Here is an 18,696-nt window from a genome sequence, read left to right on the forward strand (position 1 = left end):
AACGTACTGACCCAAATCGTAGCCTAAGTCTTATGCAACGACACCTAGGTTACTTCACTTTTATGTTAGTTTTAAATTGTGATTATATTAATACATTGCGTTGTGTATATTAACTAAACTAACAATATGAACTAACTATTGGCGTATTTAATTGTTCCTAGCTCGATGTACAGTTAGACTGGCGTAAGCACAGTCTCTATTTCACTACCCTCATCTAAAGCACACATCAAGAAATTCTCCTTACATTTCGATATGCATATCTTCTAAAGAAAGCTTCCCTAAATGTACTTGAAAATGAATAGGAACGCTTAAATGGATTTGTAGACACCGACAATTATGGCTGCATTTTTTTGTAGACACCGACAATTATGGCTGCATTTTTAGTCCTCCACTAGCTACATCCACACTACGTTACAGCTATGAAGCGACCGCCTTCACGGCTGTCTTTGACCGAAACCAAGCCTTCGACTAACTACCGTGCGACAACCAATCTGGTAGTTAAGCAATACTACAAGTATGTAAAAGTCACCACATTGGCGCCAGCGTAGTGTTTCGGCGGCGCCATTAATTAAGTCTCCGCTGAGCATGTTTTCTTTGGTGACTTCCCATTTTCTACACCTCAATTAGTCACGCCTAAACCGTGCCAGGTCACGCATTTTTAACCATTTTTACTTTATACGTATTTATGCAAATGTCACACATTGTGTATCATATGTTTCTTCATTCACAGGCATCAAGACTGTATCCATATTGAAGTTCTGTATGTTTTGTATTGTAAATTGTACTCGTTCACTGTATATTATTGTTTATTGTTTCGACCTCAGGTCACAGTCAGTTCCATTGTCTTTGGCGGACTGGCGCCAGTCGGCCGCTATGTAAACTGCCTGGATCTGTAATAATGTAGCAGTAACTTTTACCAGCTCATTTCTTTGACACCTCTTACAGTGGTGACCCCCGGAGTATCCCAGAGCCATTAACGGACCGACACGGCGAATTAGTCTTGGCTCCAGGATTCCTCCAAAACGCTCTTAGCGGCCTAAACACGGCGCTGTAACCAGCGTTTGAGCGTGCTGACTCTCGTCGGCGTACCCCACCAGCGTCACTAGCGGAACCACACGGCGCACGAAAGTGCATACTGACACGAGTACCCCACTCCAGTAAAAGATCAAAGGAGCGAGCATGGACGCTGGTATCCCTCCTTCATGCAGTTAAACGCGGACCTCGCAGACTCGGAGGTTTACCTACCTCCCATCACACCCACGCCCGCCCCGCATTGAGGCCCTCCCGCACCTCCACACCCACACCAGCGCCCCGAACACACGATGGCCGGGCAACACAATCGCGGGCCGCCCTCACTGTAAAGCTGCCGCCTTTATTGAGTTCCCACACAGCTCTTGATCGCAGTCACCATCTCGCACTATCCAACCTACAAAAAGCCTCTTTTGCCCAAAAGCACATTCGTATCTCTCCCAAAATCTAATTACTTGAAGATAGGCGGAGGTCCACCTTTGGCTTGTTTTTGCAAAAAATCCAGACGTAACATTCTGCAGAACTTTGCTAACACATTGGCAAACAGACTGAACCAAAACACAAACTCTTTGACGCAGGCAATTAATATTGGAGTTTAAAAGTTTTATTAGCCATGAGAGTTCAGTGCATGTCCGGGAAGAAGTCAACACTGTATTTACTAAGTAAAAACCGAAGGAATGAACCCATTTTAGACAATTTTAACGGTCACAATCTTTCTGAGTTTTTTTTTTGTATTTAGCAGTCATATTTTAGCACTTTCCTGCAAAATTCTGCAAATAACAAATATTGCTGGCAAAATTGAAGTCGTCTGACGAATTAACACTGCCTTTTACAACCTAGCTATTTTGTACATATTATTAAATGGTGTCTCAGTCACGAGCACAAACTGGCGTGACTCCAGTTTGAATGTCAAAGACCGGACTGAAACAGAAACACGAACGTGAACATGCAAGAATGCTGTTTTGTTGTCAGAACTGAGTAACTGGTGCAAAGTATCCAAAAGATATTCAAAGCAAACAAAAAGCTGATAAAATACCAAATAAAGCCCTTGTGAGATCGGGTGGACCTTTGTACGTACCTACTGTTGCCTCCTACTGACAGCTTTACAGCTAGTGACGAACCAAGCGGGCAGTTTCGTCTTTCCGGCCGCCGTGTTCTGGTAATTGGCTACTGGAAGAGGATCCCGAGTCCCGACTCCGGTACATGACGTCAAATCTGAAAACAAAAAGTGACGGTGTCACTCCTGGTCTAACTCTTGAGAATTCAGGCTGAAAGAAGACAGACGCATGGAGACCCAGTCCCTTCTTTGGAATATACTCGCCTTTTCTTTTTACAGTCATTGTGCAAGAATGTTGGTTTTTAGTATTTTGTTGATTTGATCAACACTGATTTCTATTAGCATTCACGATGCTTCATTGTTTCTTTTACAATTCTCATTCTACCCCGCGAAAATTTGCTCAACAATTAATAACCTTTTTTTTTTGTCTTGCTCCCTATGAGGTGTTGCAGACATGACAGACCTTCTGACGAATTAACACTGCCTTTTACAACCTAGCTATTTTGTACATATTATTTTCACACGTGTTCTGTTATGCTATTTATCTTTTTCGTTCACCATTCCTAATTCTTTATCTCCTGCAGATGTAGATAATCTTTTTATGTCTTTCTTCTGTATGTAAACAGCAACTTATTCTACCTTCGTTTTAATCAATCACGTCATTTAACTAACTGCCCCATCTCCTTTCCCCAGTGACCTGGTATAATCCTATATCTCCACAGCCTTCAGTGCCTTTCTCCTTTAATAAAATTGTGATAATGGCTCCTCTGAGAAGCCTGATGTTCGAAACAGTGTCAGTTATCAGGGATAGCTGAAAAACAGGGGAAGTTGAAAGAAAAAAATAATAATAATGGCAGCCTGCCATGAGCATTGGAAACTGTCATTAGAGCCTTTGTTCTCAGGTGATCCCAAGGCAATTTCTCCTTCACCGAAAGTCGTTTTGAACATAAGAGATTTTGCATAAAGTGCACCTGGCGTCACTGATGACTGTTGCAATAGAAATTGTGTAAATGTACACAGAAGATCTGATGAAAAGCAAATTAAATTGTGAGTCGTGCCAAGAACACTAGATAAAGTACAAAATAAAATAACAAATAAATAAAAACAGTCGCCGAGCCTTACCACGCAGCCTCTCCTCTCTCACTCGTGTCTTCTGCTTCTTCACAGGACTCGCTGGCATATAACAGAGTTAGGAACTTTATTATTTTAGAGGATGCGTTACCCCATAACGCATTTTCCATCAATGGCGTCTGGGGAGGGATGGATGGGGATAGGGAAGGGTAGCGGTACTGTGACCTTTCAGCTTCCACAGAATCCGGAGAAAGTGGACCAAAATATAGATATGATTTATTATTTTCTTTGGTGGATATGGACGCTTCTGCACATACTGGATTGAGGAGTTACTTGTGGGTGTTGGTTTTACAGTTTGGCAGGTAAGACACTTGATCATGGTAGAGAGAGAGAGAGAGAGAGAGAGAGAGAGAGAGAGAGAGAGAGAGAGAGAGAGAGAGAGATCAGACTTACCGGTAAGGGAAATCGGAGTCGAGTATGTTTGAGAAGGTCCAGCTGAATAAACCGTGATAATGGCGGAGGTCCCCGAAGAGGTGTGATGGTGATTCTATATTCTAGTAGACCCATCGGGTGTGCGGTGACCTTTTTCGGGAGAAGACGACAAAAGAAAATGGATGAAATCTCATTAAAACAAAGCTGATGAAAATAAACAAGATGTAAAATAATGTCAGTATCCCTACTTTGTTTATATAAAAAAACTAATGAAACTTTTAACAAAATTTAAGGATCTGGGTCAGGCAGCCAAGGATCACTACTATGGCTAAACACCAAAGTGAGTGAGAGAGTGAACTGTAAATGAAATCAGTTTGTCCAAAGTTCTTGATGCGATCACAGACGGATAATCTCTTTCTCGTAGCTCTTAGCGATTGCACAGGCCATTAGAGAACACAAAAAGACAAAAAGTAGCAAGAGGGTCTCCCCCTTTCTTTCTTCTTCTCTCGCAATGCATTTCCTCGCTTTTCCGTCTTGAAACAAACCTGCGTCCTCTCCTTAGCTGAGGAACCAACTTTAGTCTCTAGAAGCCGAGCTCAAGGACAACTCTGTAAAGGGACCGGTCCATTCGGTTGTCTAAAATTTCTTCAAGCAACAGCTTCCAGTGTCTTCTGATATTCTTCTTCACGGTGCATCGGCCTCTGATTATTGCATGGCGACGCTAGTTTTTAATCTGACAATAACTGCAACTCTTACTCGGTATTTTTTGCCACGTGCATCTGTTTCTTTAACCATCAGTTTTCTTGCTTTTATCTCTAATTTGCATCTTTGGTCATGAAGACTTATACTTTCAGATATTTGAGCACACCATATGTATTGACGGTGACAAGCAGACACCTACTATTCCCTATTTTAGCAGCTTTCTTTATCAGGTCTGGTCCCTGGTGAAGGCATCGCGGAACGACATTCATTTCCTCGCACTGCCTATTGCTGGCAAAATTGATCACAATGCTTGACGCCAAGGAATTCTGCTTCTAAATAAAAGTATCAATTGGCAAATATTATACACACTTTTTTTCACCTGGTTATCAACAACACATGCAGCAGTGAACACATGTTACCATAAATACACAGAATATTAATATTAGAAAACTCCTCATTTATCACATCTATTTCCAGCTGCCACATTCAAGGATAAAGTTGTTAAGTATTACATTAACATCTGTGTCCACGATACAATTTACCTATTTGTTAAGGTATCTTGCGTTAGTCTCATACAGCTGATTCATTTGACAAAACCCAAAGTACAAGGTTACCAACAATATCATCACAAACCCACATTCCTTCTCAATATAACCATATCTCTGACAATGAAAGCATGTTACATAAGTGCTGCATACTCATTGTAATGTAACTATTGCCATTAACATGAACAGCCTTTTGTCAAAGCCTAAATTATGAGGTTATGATTTTCCTTCGTATAGTTGCCACTAGCACCATTTTCTGTACCAGTGCCAAACAAAACATGTAAAGACACGGTAATTTTCTCTTTCGTTCTACATTCGTTAACTAAGTATATGTAAATTTAGTACATAAGTTTATTTTTCAGAAATATTTGTTGGTAGATATTAGTGAAGTTTTATGAATGTACAATTTCAATTTTTTTTAAATACTTCCAGACTGCCCGAGCACTATAGTCATAAAATAGTAACGTCTGTGGAGTGGTAACGCGCCCCCCCCAGAAGCAAACTCTTGCAAACCCAAAATGAGCGGTTTGTTTCAGGCTTGTGATAGTTGCATTTTGAGTTTGTGTTCTACGAATAGCAGAGAACAGTTTGTTTCATGTACTATGAACGTTTACCCCCAAATAACCAAAATAAGTACATTGTATACAATACACACATTATTAAATAATTATGCTATGTAACTTATGAAAAACGCCATCAAATTGCCCTAGAACTACAAGTTTAAAGATAACTGGAAATTTTAATTTGGCGGGCTTCTCCATTATCACAGAACATAGTACATCCGCATGACAAAGTAGTTCTCCCTAGTCATATTATGTAGAAATTGCTTATGGGTGCGTATTTACGTTATCAGTGGAATGCATATCCGTAATCTTTAATAATATGTTGACATATTATTATACTATTGCCAATTTACATGGTAAAGCGCATTGGGATTTGCCTGTCTAGTATTGTTCCGCTTTGTTTACAATATTAACATTTGTATTTTGGCGGCAACGGTGCAACCGCAGCTGTACTCGTTACCGGCAGCGAAAAGGTATGTAATTTGATTTTCCTGTCATTAATTGTAGTTTTAATGGCCTTGTCTATGCTGTCCTAAATGAGGTGGAAATGCCAGACAAGAAAAGTGTCGTAGAATTGTCTGAAATATAAGAAATACTACGTAGTTTCCATATTGAAATCTTGTCTCGGTTTAGCCTAAACTACCTACCTATTAGTAGGTATATAGCTATGATACTGCATTGTCTGTACACAAATCAGTTAAATAAGAATAATAGGCTAATCGTAACCAAATCTATAATTGTAGGGAAAAGCTCCACGGTCGATATTGGTATAATAGAGGTAGCCTAAATCTACCTTAAACTAGAATACCTATCCCCTGCTGTTTCGGAAAATAGGGCCTAGACACCTACGACTCTAGTAGAAAATGTTTCGTAGATATAGGTACCTATTAATTGACAACAACCATCTGTAAGTGTTGTTAAAACTAACGTAAATATACCACATAGTTAGATAGCCTAACGTAGGCATTAGGGTAAAACATCGTCAAATGGTTCATTGTATCGGCAAATGGTCCATTTTTTCACTCGATATTTTATTGGTGGAACAACAATATAATTCAGTATTTAAGCATACCATGCAAAAGATTGAAGTTTCGTCAACAAAATGAGATATGAAATGGAATGTTTGTTGACACAAGTGACTCTGCAACCTTTGAGATGGCGTCAATTTTCAAAACTTAAGGTATTTTGACAAAAATGTTCAAAAGCGTCATGGAGCAGAGTTTGCACTGCGCATGGCTGGACTTTCATTAACTTCTGTTTAATCAGAAATTATGGCCTTAATTACGAACTTAAAAGAAAACACATTGACCTTTGTTTTTTGTAGGCATACCTAGGCCTAGATCATTTCCTAAATATAGGCTAGCTTAATGATTATGCACCTTTTGGGGACCAATCATATTTGATTTTACTTAAAAATATATGTATTTTACTTTCATAGACTTTTTTCATGGACAAAATTATAAGATTTTTTTTAATGTGATTTTCAAATCACTTATGATCTTGCCCGAGAAAAGTTATTTTGGAGTACAGCACCTTGGGATGATACAAAGTGTGTCAATTGAAGGTAGACTATATTAGTGAATGTATATCTCAATGAACTTTGAAAAATACATGGTTTTTAAAACTTATAAGAGATATTGTGAAGAAACTATGTTTGATTGATCATAATAACCTTCACAAATGTAGGCTATAGGACTATGAAATGTTAAATTTTCATAATCTCACCCCGTCACATTTTACCCTCCCACAATCCCCCCTTTAATGTTAGTACAGTATGTAATAATGGTGACAGATGAGGAGGCCCTCTTCCAGGTACTAAAAACTACCCACACCTAACCTCTAATAATTTAAATTATTACCTGTACCAGTAAGTTATGCAAGATTTATGGCAAAACTTTCAAATCCCTTTCTTCATATTTCCAGGTACAGTTGTTACTGGTACTGAAATTAGATCGAGGTAACAAATTCATCCCATCAAGAAACTAAAGTTATCACAACTATATACACTATGTTCCGTGTTTAAAATTTTACATTTTGACTCATATCCTGGTACCTACTCTACTATACATAATGTAATGGGATGCCACTTATTTTGCATGCCTTGTATGATACTTTGACAATGAGGGTAAGTTGCGGCAATAAAGATTTTATAAAAAATTATTTCATTGAAGAAAGAATAAGGAAACAGAAATTGAGGCAAATATATATAAAAAAGAAAGTAGCAGCACACAGGCAATCAGAAAGAAAAACGAGAAGAGGCACGAGCGCTGGCTCTTGCTAGAAGAGTTTTGGGTAAAAGTGAGTTGGAAAGACATAGTTTTTAAGCTGTGATGTGGTACCAGATACCACTGGTACTACAGAAAGTAATCCAGGCACAGCTGTGTTAATTTTTTAGACAATGAAAAGTATGTACACACTTCAGATGAGGAGGCAGTAGGCCATAGTCACAATTATGATGGTTATTGTTCAGAAGTGAGTGAAGGTGATAGTGAGGTTTTAGATCATCATAATTTACATGTTGAAGCTGATGCTCCTGGTACCCTCTGGGATGATTTAAGATCTGCAGCCAAAAACATGCATGACTACAGTGCAGGTAGATGCTGTTCTTAGTACTCTTCACAAACACAGAAACCTATTTGGCATCATCCCTAAATCATATAAATCGCTATGTAAAGTCACATACCCTCCTATAACTCAAGCCCTCAAAAGTAAGTCAGGGCATGATTACTATTATTTTGGGTTTGAGGTCCAGTTGAAGTGTTACTTAGAGTTTTATCCAGAAAATGATGTTAAGAAACTGGATACCATATCCATCATAATTAACAATGATGGCTTACCCTTATTCAAGAGTAACAACATAAGTTCTTGGCCTATACTAGTTCAGATTGCTAATTTAAGACCAAGGAAGGTATTTCCAGTTGTACTGACTGCTGGATCAGGGAAGCCTCACGACTTGGAATATTTGGAAGATTTCATCACAGAAGCCAGGCACTTGATGGAAAATGGATTAGAGTTTCATAACCAGAAGTTCTGCTTAGCTATAGCAGCCATTGTATGTGATGCCCCAGCTCGGGCTCATGTAAAGCATGTCAAACAGTTCTCTTCAACGTTTGGGTGCGACCAGTGCGAGAGCATAGGGTACCATGATGGATACCGAATGACTTGGCCTCGTACTTGGAAGCTACCACTCAGAACTGATGATAGTTTTAGAACTAAATCACAACTAAGTCACCGCAAGGCTGATGGAAAGGATAGCCCATTCCTGAGGCTGAAAATAGACATGATCAGTTCCTTTCCCCCTGATTTCATGCACCAGGGGGGAGGATGCATGAAGAAGTTATTGAACTGGAACATTTTTGGCCCAAAGTCAGCAGGAACTGATCAGTTCAAGTGTCGTATGTCTAGTAGAAATGTAGACACTCTTAACAAAAGGATGATACAGTTGAGGGATTTCATTCCAAACTGCTTCAGCCGTAAGCCACGCTCATTTAAAGACTTCGCTTACTTCAAGGCAACTGAAATCCGTCAGTTGCAACTATACACGGCTAAGATTGTATTCAAGAATCTGATGGCCACAGATGAAAGCTACCAGAATCTTGTCACATATAACAGTGTGTGTGCATTGCTTGTAGATGAAAGGACTGCACAACCCTACTCAGAGTACTGCCAGTTGTTAATGAAGAAATTTGTTGATAACTGTCAGGAAATATATGGAAATTCTTTTGGTGTATAATGTACACAGTCAGCTACACTTTCCCTCAGTGGCTGAAATGCATGGTAGCATAGATAATGTTAGTGCTTATGCATTTGAAAGCAAACTAGGGGAACTCAAAAAAAATGGTGACGTCTAGCCATCGACCGATTATCTCTTTGGTCAAGGGTGTTCAGAGAATGCAAGCAGCTGCATGTACAATGAAACTGAAAGACATTACGCACAGTATCAGTACAAAATCCCCAAACAACATATATGTTAACATGGAAAAGGGCAAATGCTTACAGGTAATAGATTTCACTGATGGAACAGTGTCATGCATGGAGTATGTTGCATCATTCCCTTTTTATGAAAAACCTTTTGACTCGAGAAAGATTGGTTGTTACCAGGTGCGAAGACAGGATTACCGTTATGTCACAGTGAATACAGCTTACATCATGAAATGCAGGAGAGGAATGAAAATAGACATTGATAAGTTAGAAAACATGAATTTGCCAGAATATGAAAACATTTCCATTATTATGGCAATGCTTCATGACCAGGACAACTGTTTATATTAAGCATAATGGTATCTGTACTGTGCATTAGCTCTAACTAAATGAGGATTTATACTTGTAAAAACTTATCTGAACATATAACATAACTATTGTGCAATGAACTCGTGTAATGTTTATACAGGAAGGACAGAAGTAAATATAATCTAGTAATTAAAGAACTTAGTGTACTGTATACTGTATAAGGCAGTGGTGCTTAACATTTGTGGGCTTTCACCCCCTTAGGGTTAATCTTGAATCAGCGGTGGCCCCCTTATCCCCAAAGAGCAAATGTTTCAGTAACCATACCCTATAGGATATGCTGGCTGAAAGCAGCAACTTCTCCATAGATAAACTAGTGTCCTATTTAAAATAAAAGAATCACTCCCACCAAATATAATTCAGTATGGTCTTAATAGTATAGTAAATCTGTAGCAATACCAACTAAAAACATAACCCCAGTGTAACAAAGTTAATTTAACTTTTCGTACCAAAGTCATTTTGGCTCCACTTATACTCCTCTCTATACTTTTCATCTTTCCCATGTAGAAGTGCATAGCCCACATACCCAGTTTTCTTCTTGATCTTCATTCATTTATTAATTTCCCAGGGGAGGCGTGCCCATAGTGTACTAGTAGAGAGCAAGGCATGCAAAAATGAAAGTGGGGATTTTTTTTAAGTACAGGTATTCTACATTTGTAAATTTCTCATTTGTATATTTGTGGGATTACTTTTAAGCTGATTTTACAAGAGAAAAGAGATGTAAGTTTAAACTTAATACTGCCATACTATGTAACCTTTTTATGGAGTATGTGACATTTAAACTTGCTATACATATACCAGGTAATGTACATAATACAGTATTTAAAAAAAGTATAAATTTCACTCTGGCTCATTTTTGTTGATATCATTGTCTTCTCAGCAGATTTGAAATGTCCTCTTCCGAGTCAGAGCTGGAAACTCCTCCAGCAAAGAAGATGTGTTCCTCGCAGTCTTCCATCATTAATCGTGTTTCTTCAAGGCAGTCGGAAAAAGCACAAGTAAGTTGTAGAGAGGTGTTATTTCATTCATAGATGTTTTGTAGTCATGCAGAATGTTCAGTGTGTGCATGTATGAAATTCAGTGGACAGGCAGAGTGCATATACTATGCTGTACAATATTATATCAGTGTACTGTACAGGTACATTGGTATTTCACCTGTGAATTTAAATGTTTTGAGCTGATCCATTCTCACTTCAAAGGGATGAGATTCAATTGCATCCATAAAGGTAAAAAGAACATTTACATGATTAATTGATTTAGGATATATAATTATAGTAAGTATACTAAATAGGATATATTAGGTAGTCTACTAATATACAGTCTGTATGTTGTGCACAGAAATGGTGGGCTGTGTTTGACTTCGCAGAAGACCATAGCCTGCTGACAGTTCCTGGGGCTGGGTCAGGACAATTAAAAAGTCAGACAAAACGGGCACAACAAGAGTCAAAACTAAATGTTTTGGCCTAAAAGGGATCAGCCGATGAATTAAATGTTCAGAAATTAATTAGAGTTTGTTCAGATCCTGATGTTAATAAATGGGATTTATTAGCAGGAGTTTTGAAAGGTTTTTACAATAGCCTTAGAGACGGTGATGCATACATCACTGAGAAACTTGGTACAGTCAGCACCAGTTCCAGTGCTGTTACTGATTTAGAAGACTTACTTGAAAAAAGCTGCTTTAGCAGTAAAAAAACAAGTTATAGACCCAGCCCCAGGACATTCAGTGATATCGTCAGCAGATCTCCCACTCCAAATGTAGCCAGGACTCCACTTCAATGTCCCAGACAGGGCATAACCCCAGCCCCAGTACCTGTACTTCAAACAGTATACTTGGTATGTATCAACAGTAACATATATACAGTATGTAATTGAATTAAAATATCGCCATTTATTTGTATTTTACAAGTGAAATGGTATATCAGCACTACCATACATTCTTAGCATAAATTTTTGAAAATACTGCTGTTAACAATTACAGTTTAGAACATTGCAGGTAATTATACTCTTTTCTTTAATTTTAATTATACTCTTTTCTTTCCTTTTACCAGCCCTTGCACTTGGTGTGGAGTTTGTAACATTTTTAGCAATGTGTGAGTGGTGGTTGAATGAGATAATTATCATATCTTTTCCTCACACCTTGATTTCAATCTGTACTTCCAGATGTGAATGCTGAAAGTGGTGATGAGAGCCAATCTATGCAAGTTACATCTGAGAGGAAAGCTGTTGATGGACGTTACAAGGCTGACCTTAATGGTATTATCATTCTACTTCATTTTCTTTGACAGCATGCATTACTTTACTGTATCTCAGTCAGTCAGCAGCAAAATCTCATCTCCGTTTTGGGGGTGAGAACGGACCATCTGCTCAGGGGAAAAAACTTTGTGCATGCACTTGACTCACTTTGCTCCTTGTTATAGAATGTTATAATGTAAAACTACCTAATTCACTCCTCGTTAGGGGATTATCACACATCTGCAGAATAGAATTAGCTCAGTATTTTTAGCCAAGTTGATTCTGGGGTCTCTGGGCACTGATCATCCTTTATATATACCAAATATAGAAAATTGGACATAATCTTGATTGTATAAGATGTTCCATTTATTAATGAACCTTTTACATTGCTACCATGAGAAACAACACAAAAGATAGGGTCATGGTTAATTACCTTCTTTTTGTGGAGTGAAAAGAATTACGCATACGGTACTTATTTGCACTGATGAGATTTTTCAGGAGATTTGAAAGGGAGGACCGGGACCTCAAATGAGACCCCAGAATGATCATTGATGCCTTGCCTGATGGCTCATAGTTGCAATACAGCGTGCTTGTTTGATTGCCATTCTTGATTAGAATATGGTATATGTGACATACCCCTTAAACTGACAAATCTGAGATGTAGACCCTTCAGTTTAATGCATCTCATAAGTTGCTCTCGATTTCATTAAACTTTTAACTTATTTTATTGAATTGTTTCCAGGAGCTGTTACCCCAAGGCCACAAGGAAGGAGGCTTTATGATGATGTACAGGAGTCAGTTCGCAACAAGACCAAAGGAGACGAGAGGAAGGAAAACCAAGTTAGCGGAAAAGAAGGGTGAGACAAAATATAGGATTTATTTTCTTTGTACTGCAGTAAACCTACTCTGTAACAAAAGTCTCTTATCAGCTAGTGTTGGAAGACATTTGTGTTGCACCACTTATGGATTGGACAGAGGAGAATGTGTGAATACCGAACTTCAAAATCCTGCTATTGTCTGTTGATCATAGATACAAAGTTCTTCACCTTTCCCTATCCCATGCAGCCCAAGGACTGGTACTCGGTCTCTGGTCTGGGCAACAATCTCCTTCCTTGTCTCAATATTTTTCTTCCTCTGATTTTTTCACTGAAGTACAAGTTTTGAGTTCTGGATTGCACAGTAACTTAGTAATCACTAATCAGTTCTGTATGTTGCTAAATGCAGGCCCCACTATGGTCAGATCAAGTCTTCAGACTACTTAAAAGAAATATATATGCGCTGTAGTTTATTTTGGTTAGGATACTGGAGACTTTTTTTTTTTGCCATGGCCACCTCCCCAGTTGGAAGCTCCCTGGGGCAAGGTGTCACAGATAAGATAAGGTTATTTTGTGGTACCAAAAATATGAATGAAGCATCCAGTGAGGTGAAAAACATAATTTGTCCAAAGTGGGGTTGCTCTATCTCTACCATATAATTTTTTTTTACTTATATCAATTAGCATACATAGCATAATTTTGTTACTGCAGGATATTCAAGAGCAAACGCTGCTGCTACACTTGCTTCAAGAACTCAAGAAGGATGTCCAAGAATTGAAAGAGGATGTCCGGCTTATCAAGAATAGGATGGACACGTTGGACCCTAAGTGTGGTGAAAATAAAACTGTGGAAACCACTTTGGAAAACCCCTTCGAGATACTTCGGTCATTTGGCTTCAGAGCCAATTCATTGGAAGAAGTAAGTGAGCTTTTAAATAATGGCAGGATACAAGTACATGCAATATGATCATTAGTTGCCTAGCACTGAAGAATAAATTACAGTTGGGAATTACCCCCAATTAATAAATAAGGGTACCCAACCTTTCCTGGTTCTAATATAGCCTCTGCACAATAATTAATACAAGTCAGATTTTTTCACTTTGTATACTGGTTGTTCAGTATAAGAATATAACTTCTTTTATATCCAGACAGAAGGCTGAACGTCATCTTGTTTGCAGCAAGATATCGGATAAGTAATGTATTTTGTCTCTTAACAATGCTGCTGGTGTTGGTAGTGTATAGCTGATATTATAGTCTAGTCAACCCTTGATTTAACAAACTAATTCGGTGAAAGCCTGTCCATAGGTTGAAAAGCCCTTCTTTTTATTGTACAGTTACTGGAGGCATATTTCTGTAGCTATTTGTGTTTTTCACTTTGTGGGAGGTTTTCTGAAATTATGTGGTAATAAACTGAGTAAAATTAAAGTACAGTACATGCTTGATAAATTTTCCAAGCATTGGGCAAAAAGGGCATGCTGTTTGTAGTTGATGGTATCAATTAAACCGAAATCCGTTAAATTGAGGGCTGAATGTAAGTTATTTGAGAAAAGATGCTTTGCTTACATTTACTATACTGTTGCCTTTTTAAGCTTGACAAACTTGCACTGAGCCACTTGCAGGTGCAGAGGATGAATGAATGAATGAAAACTATGGGATTTAATGGTGGTTTACATAATAGGAAAAATAAAATATCCCTCACATTTCTAATTGCAATCAAATCACAATTTTGGAAGGGATTAAGGTCATTTGTTCTCTGCACCTAAAAGTGACTTGGTGTAAATTTGCCAGTTTCAGAAAAAGTAGACTATAAAAAAGTGAAGACCTTTTTTCTCATCTGTGTTCACATTTTGGTTACTCTGTCCTCACCGTCATCAATATTTTCAGTGCCATAGGCTGCCCCTGCTAATAGATAGCCTGGCAAAAATGCCTCTAGACAGTCAGACTAGAATTCTCAAATAATTATTACCGCTTCACGTCTTTCAATGTTGGAAATTTTGTTTAGACTTTTTTCACATTAACATACGTTTGTTATTAACTTCCATTTTATCCGGGCATCTACATCTACATTGTTTTCATCATATTTGCATATAATTAGTACTGTCACTTCTGTCTGTATGGCAATGAGGTATGTACTACATATACTCACTACTGTATTATAATGCCAAATTTCTCACCTTAATTATCCAGAAAATAACTCTTAATATTGATTTACTTCATAGTACATTCTCATTCATTCCCGTGCTTGGGTGTTCTGGGTTTTGTTACAGCTGTGTAAGCCTGCAGTAAGGCTTTTTACTTCCTGAGTTGTATGCATATATTGTCTATGTGTGATTTGGTGACACACATGATATCCAAAATGCAACCATTATGCTAAGGATTCCTTGTACATTTTTTGTTGATTTTGTAGCGTTTAGCTTCCTGAGAATGTGTGGCCTTTGCAGTGACAGCAGTGGAAAAATAATACTTCCCACTGATTCTAAGGTGAATTTAAGTCCATGACATTTGGGTGTTATTGTATGAATAGCGGGTGCATGAGGTTTATGCACGTACACTGTACAGTATGTATTGGGTCACTTTTTCATCCGCATGTGTTAGTGTTACTTTTGCTAATGTATTTTAGTTAACTTTGTTTTGGGTACGGTCTTTCCCCAAAAGTATTGCAAAATTTATTTACTGTCATAGATAAGTAAAATGAATGGGCAGGTTGAGCTTACAATAATTGTGTATTAACTCCTAGACGGCGGGTCATAAAAGGACACATTTGCCACCCATGGCAGGTGTTTTTGGCCACCCCCATAAATCAATTAAAAACCATTGTTCCCCTGTAAATCATGAACAGTGGTCAAGAAAATCATGAACATAGTCAAGTAAAGGTTACGAGGTGAAAAAGAAAAAAATACATATATTATTTACTATATTTTCGAATAAGTTTTGATGGATTCATCATATTAACTAAATTTATTCATATCAAGCATATGAAGTAATAAAAGTAACAATAAGTACGAAAAACACAAAATCACATTTTTGGCTAGAGAGACAGGGAGGGAGGGAAATAAGGAAAAAAATTCATCTAAAATCATGTGTCATCAATAGGGTCCTTCTTTAACGACTGGAAACGCTTCCTCTGACTTAATTCAAGTAGGAAATAACAAAAACCTGGATGTTTCCAGTAGAATTTTTTTTTTTTTTTTTTTGCTGGTAACACCTGTTACCACCTGCTTTTTGAGTACACAATGGTACTGGTAACATTTATTACCACCTGCCTTCTGGGGGTTAAACAACGCTGCCACATTCAAACTCTATCTTAAGATAATCTTGGGTGTTTCCAGGACAAACCATAATGTGACATTAACCACATCTCTGGATTTTTTTGTAAAAAACTTCACACAATGTAGGCTTATGTGTACTATGAATTTGTATCAAATTATAATGTTTTAATATTTCTGGTTTTTTAATTAGGGGAATGGTTAAAAGTGCCAATTTTTCCGCACCCACTATTTTAAAATTTAAATATCTTATTTTTTAAGTTAGCAAATTTGTGATTAGTGCATTCAGAGGTTAAAAATAGCTCTTTTAATATTATATTAAGCATTTTTTTGGCTACACTAAAAAACAGAAAAAGTTACAGAAGCATTTTAGTTCACTTAAGCTTACATTGTGTAAAATTTTTAATAGAATTCATAGATGTGATGTCAAATAAAAAAAAAAATTCTCCTGAAATCACCCCCTTGACATTGTTAAAGGATGTGCAGTGCTTTTCAGGTGATTTTCAATAAGAAATGGGCATGTCTGCAGTTTTTTCATTATAAATACAGGAAACAATATTTGAATACTAATAAATATTTGTTTTATCAACAGCTTCTTGAGCGGGAAAAGCAGTTCTCAGAGGAACACCTAGATAGCGAGAAGAACAGAGGCTCCCTTTTAAAAGTCCTCGTAGAATTAGCGCCAAAACCAAAACATGGAAGTAAAATCTCGGCATTGGACATCATTCGAGTGTCAATGCAGAGACTTGCTGGCGACTGGCTTTGGCAATATATTTGTGCCACCCGGTAGATCGGGGACAAAGATGTCCATGAGCAGCAAGATGCCACAAATAAGGGATATAATTCTCCTTACTGCATGCAAGACACTTTCAATAGATCCAAGAGAGGCAACAAGTGCTCTCTCAGTTTATTTGAAAAACACAAGCACTAGAGCATCATCCAAACAACACAGGGAAAAAGCTAGGTTAGGTGGGATAATAAGGTCAAATAACAGTGATGAGCATGGAAGAGCTCAACCTCATTCACAGGGAAGACAGGCTGGTAATGACTTTCACTCTGGAGGTGCAGATCCTGGTGATAGCTCTGCCAGTGAGGATTCACTGTCTCTACTAAGTCTACAAGAGATATCTGATGACTCGGATACAAACTAAAAATTAGTAAGAAAATCATATTCAACATACGAGTCTGTATCCGAGTGGTCAGATCTATCCTAATTCTAGTAGCTACCTCCTCTATATTTATTTTTCTTTGCTATTCATCCTTCCTGGGTAAAAGCTCTTAGACTGCATACCCAATTTTGTTCTTGATATTTATTCATTCAGTTTGAAAGTTAAGGCAGCAGTACTTATGATAGCTACTGTATGAAGCATCTGGAATTAGAAGGATGGATACCGACATATTGTAGCTTTCTAATATGTAAAAACTAATTATAATACATTTAATGCGTTTATGGCTGTACTATAGACTATTGAGTGAGTCATTTTTGTTGGTGCTTTATGGACTGTAAGAATGCCATGAGATTAAATTTTCCTATATAGCCCTTGTGTATAAGTGAAAAATTGAACAGGTTTGCATGTTGTGGTTTTGTACATGTTAGCTTCATCTAATTCTATTAGCATAGTCTGTCATAGAGGCGGCTAGACTTGGCTGACCTTGTTAATACTAAACTCCATAGTTGTTTCTCCACACTCAGGAATGCCATTATTTAATTTATTTTCTTGCTGAGTAAATGTGTACATATGGTACTGTGTATGATAAATAATAAAATGAAGATTGTACAGTTTTGAATGGTGATATTAAATGAAATTTTAAGTGTAATGGGGTTTCTTCAACATACAGTTGAAAAGGAATTTACTTTATATGCTATTTATGCCTACAACTTCAAGAAGATTACAGCAGACAAAAAAAAATCGTTGTGTAGGTACTTTATTCCATGTTCTTTTCTGCTTATTTCCTTTGGGTACTTTTTACTGTATAAAGGAAAGATTATTTTGTTAAATGTAATGTATTATGATTTATAATAAATTGGTTCTTAAAATGCAAGTATATTATTCAACATTTTGGAAACATTTAATTTTTGTGTTTGACAGCTTATTCCCCAGATGGGTCATCATAACAGTTCACTGATACCAGGCCCCTGTTTACTGCTAGGTGAACATGTACAGGCTCAGGGTGTAAGGTGACTTATACCTAGCCATCTTGCCTTCCTTGGGGATCAAACCCAATGTATATAGGCCTACAGGCTATTAGCAGAAAGGTGCTTTTCAGGTTTTTTTTAAGCTTTCATGAACGTTCATGAAGGTGCTTTTTGGGTTCGTTTTAAGCATTCATGAACGTTCATAAGACCTACTATGAGCTCTTTTTGTTTACAAAAATGGGTAGTTTTAGTGTCGTTTTTTTGGGCTCATTTTAGGTTCACGAACATAGTTTGCGCGCCTTGAGGAGACGTTTCACAAACTCTCATAGAACTTCAAGTTTCGGGTGGGGCAGAGTAGGCTCGAATGTTCGAGTGAGCGATGAAAGCACCTTACGTATATATGACCAAGGTATTAGACAGTAGATAGACAGCAGAGAGCATACCGACAGAGGACAGTCCCCACACATCCCATTTCGTCGCCTCATATGGAGTAAAGAAACCCAGATTTTCATTTGAAGAGATTTATTCCAGCGGCAGCTGATCGCGGGAAGCCGTTCCAAA

At 37.7% G+C, this 18,696-nt stretch overlaps 1 protein-coding gene and 1 pseudogene across 3 annotated transcripts; both read left to right on the forward strand.

Annotated features, from left to right (window-relative positions):
* Window positions 1–3,454: 3,454 nt before the first annotated feature.
* Window positions 3,455–9,803, forward strand: LOC136834121 (uncharacterized; annotated as a pseudogene).
* LOC136834428 (uncharacterized) lies at window positions 5,768–18,036 on the forward strand. Of its 3 annotated transcripts, XM_067097024.1 has the most exons (8): window positions 5,768–5,872; window positions 10,570–10,684; window positions 11,025–11,519; window positions 11,847–11,939; window positions 12,661–12,775; window positions 13,445–13,651; window positions 13,881–13,925; window positions 16,591–18,036. In XM_067097024.1, exons 3-6 carry the CDS (start codon window positions 11,462–11,464, stop codon window positions 13,509–13,511), a joined length of 333 nt encoding a protein of 110 aa, XP_066953125.1. In that variant the 5' UTR covers window positions 5,768–5,872; window positions 10,570–10,684; window positions 11,025–11,461; the 3' UTR covers window positions 13,512–13,651; window positions 13,881–13,925; window positions 16,591–18,036. The 3 variants fall into 3 exon arrangements, with proteins under 3 accessions (XP_066953125.1, XP_066953126.1, XP_066953127.1); XM_067097025.1 differs by lacking the exon at window positions 11,025–11,519; XM_067097026.1 differs by lacking the exon at window positions 11,025–11,519 and having other exon boundaries at window positions 5,770–5,872; window positions 10,567–10,684.
* The last annotated feature ends 660 nt before the right edge of the window (window positions 18,037–18,696 follow it).

The sequence above is a fragment of the Macrobrachium rosenbergii genome, chromosome 53 (assembly GCF_040412425.1).
Source record: "Macrobrachium rosenbergii isolate ZJJX-2024 chromosome 53, ASM4041242v1, whole genome shotgun sequence".
Lineage (NCBI taxonomy): Eukaryota > Metazoa > Arthropoda > Malacostraca > Decapoda > Palaemonidae > Macrobrachium > Macrobrachium rosenbergii.

What these genes read in the sequence shown, in the direction of transcription:
- LOC136834428 (XM_067097024.1), top strand. Translation starts at nt 11,462, where the DNA reads ATGTCCCAGACAGGGCATAACCCCAGCCCCAGTACCTGTACTTCAAAC. An exon ending in TACTTCAAACAGTATACTTG is followed by an intron (nt 11,520 to 11,846) that starts GTATGTATCAAC and finishes CTGTACTTCCAG; the next exon opens with ATGTGAATGCTGAAAGTGGT. An exon ending in CAAGTTAGCGGAAAAGAAGG is followed by an intron (nt 12,776 to 13,444) that starts GTGAGACAAAAT and finishes TTGTTACTGCAG; the next exon opens with GATATTCAAGAGCAAACGCT.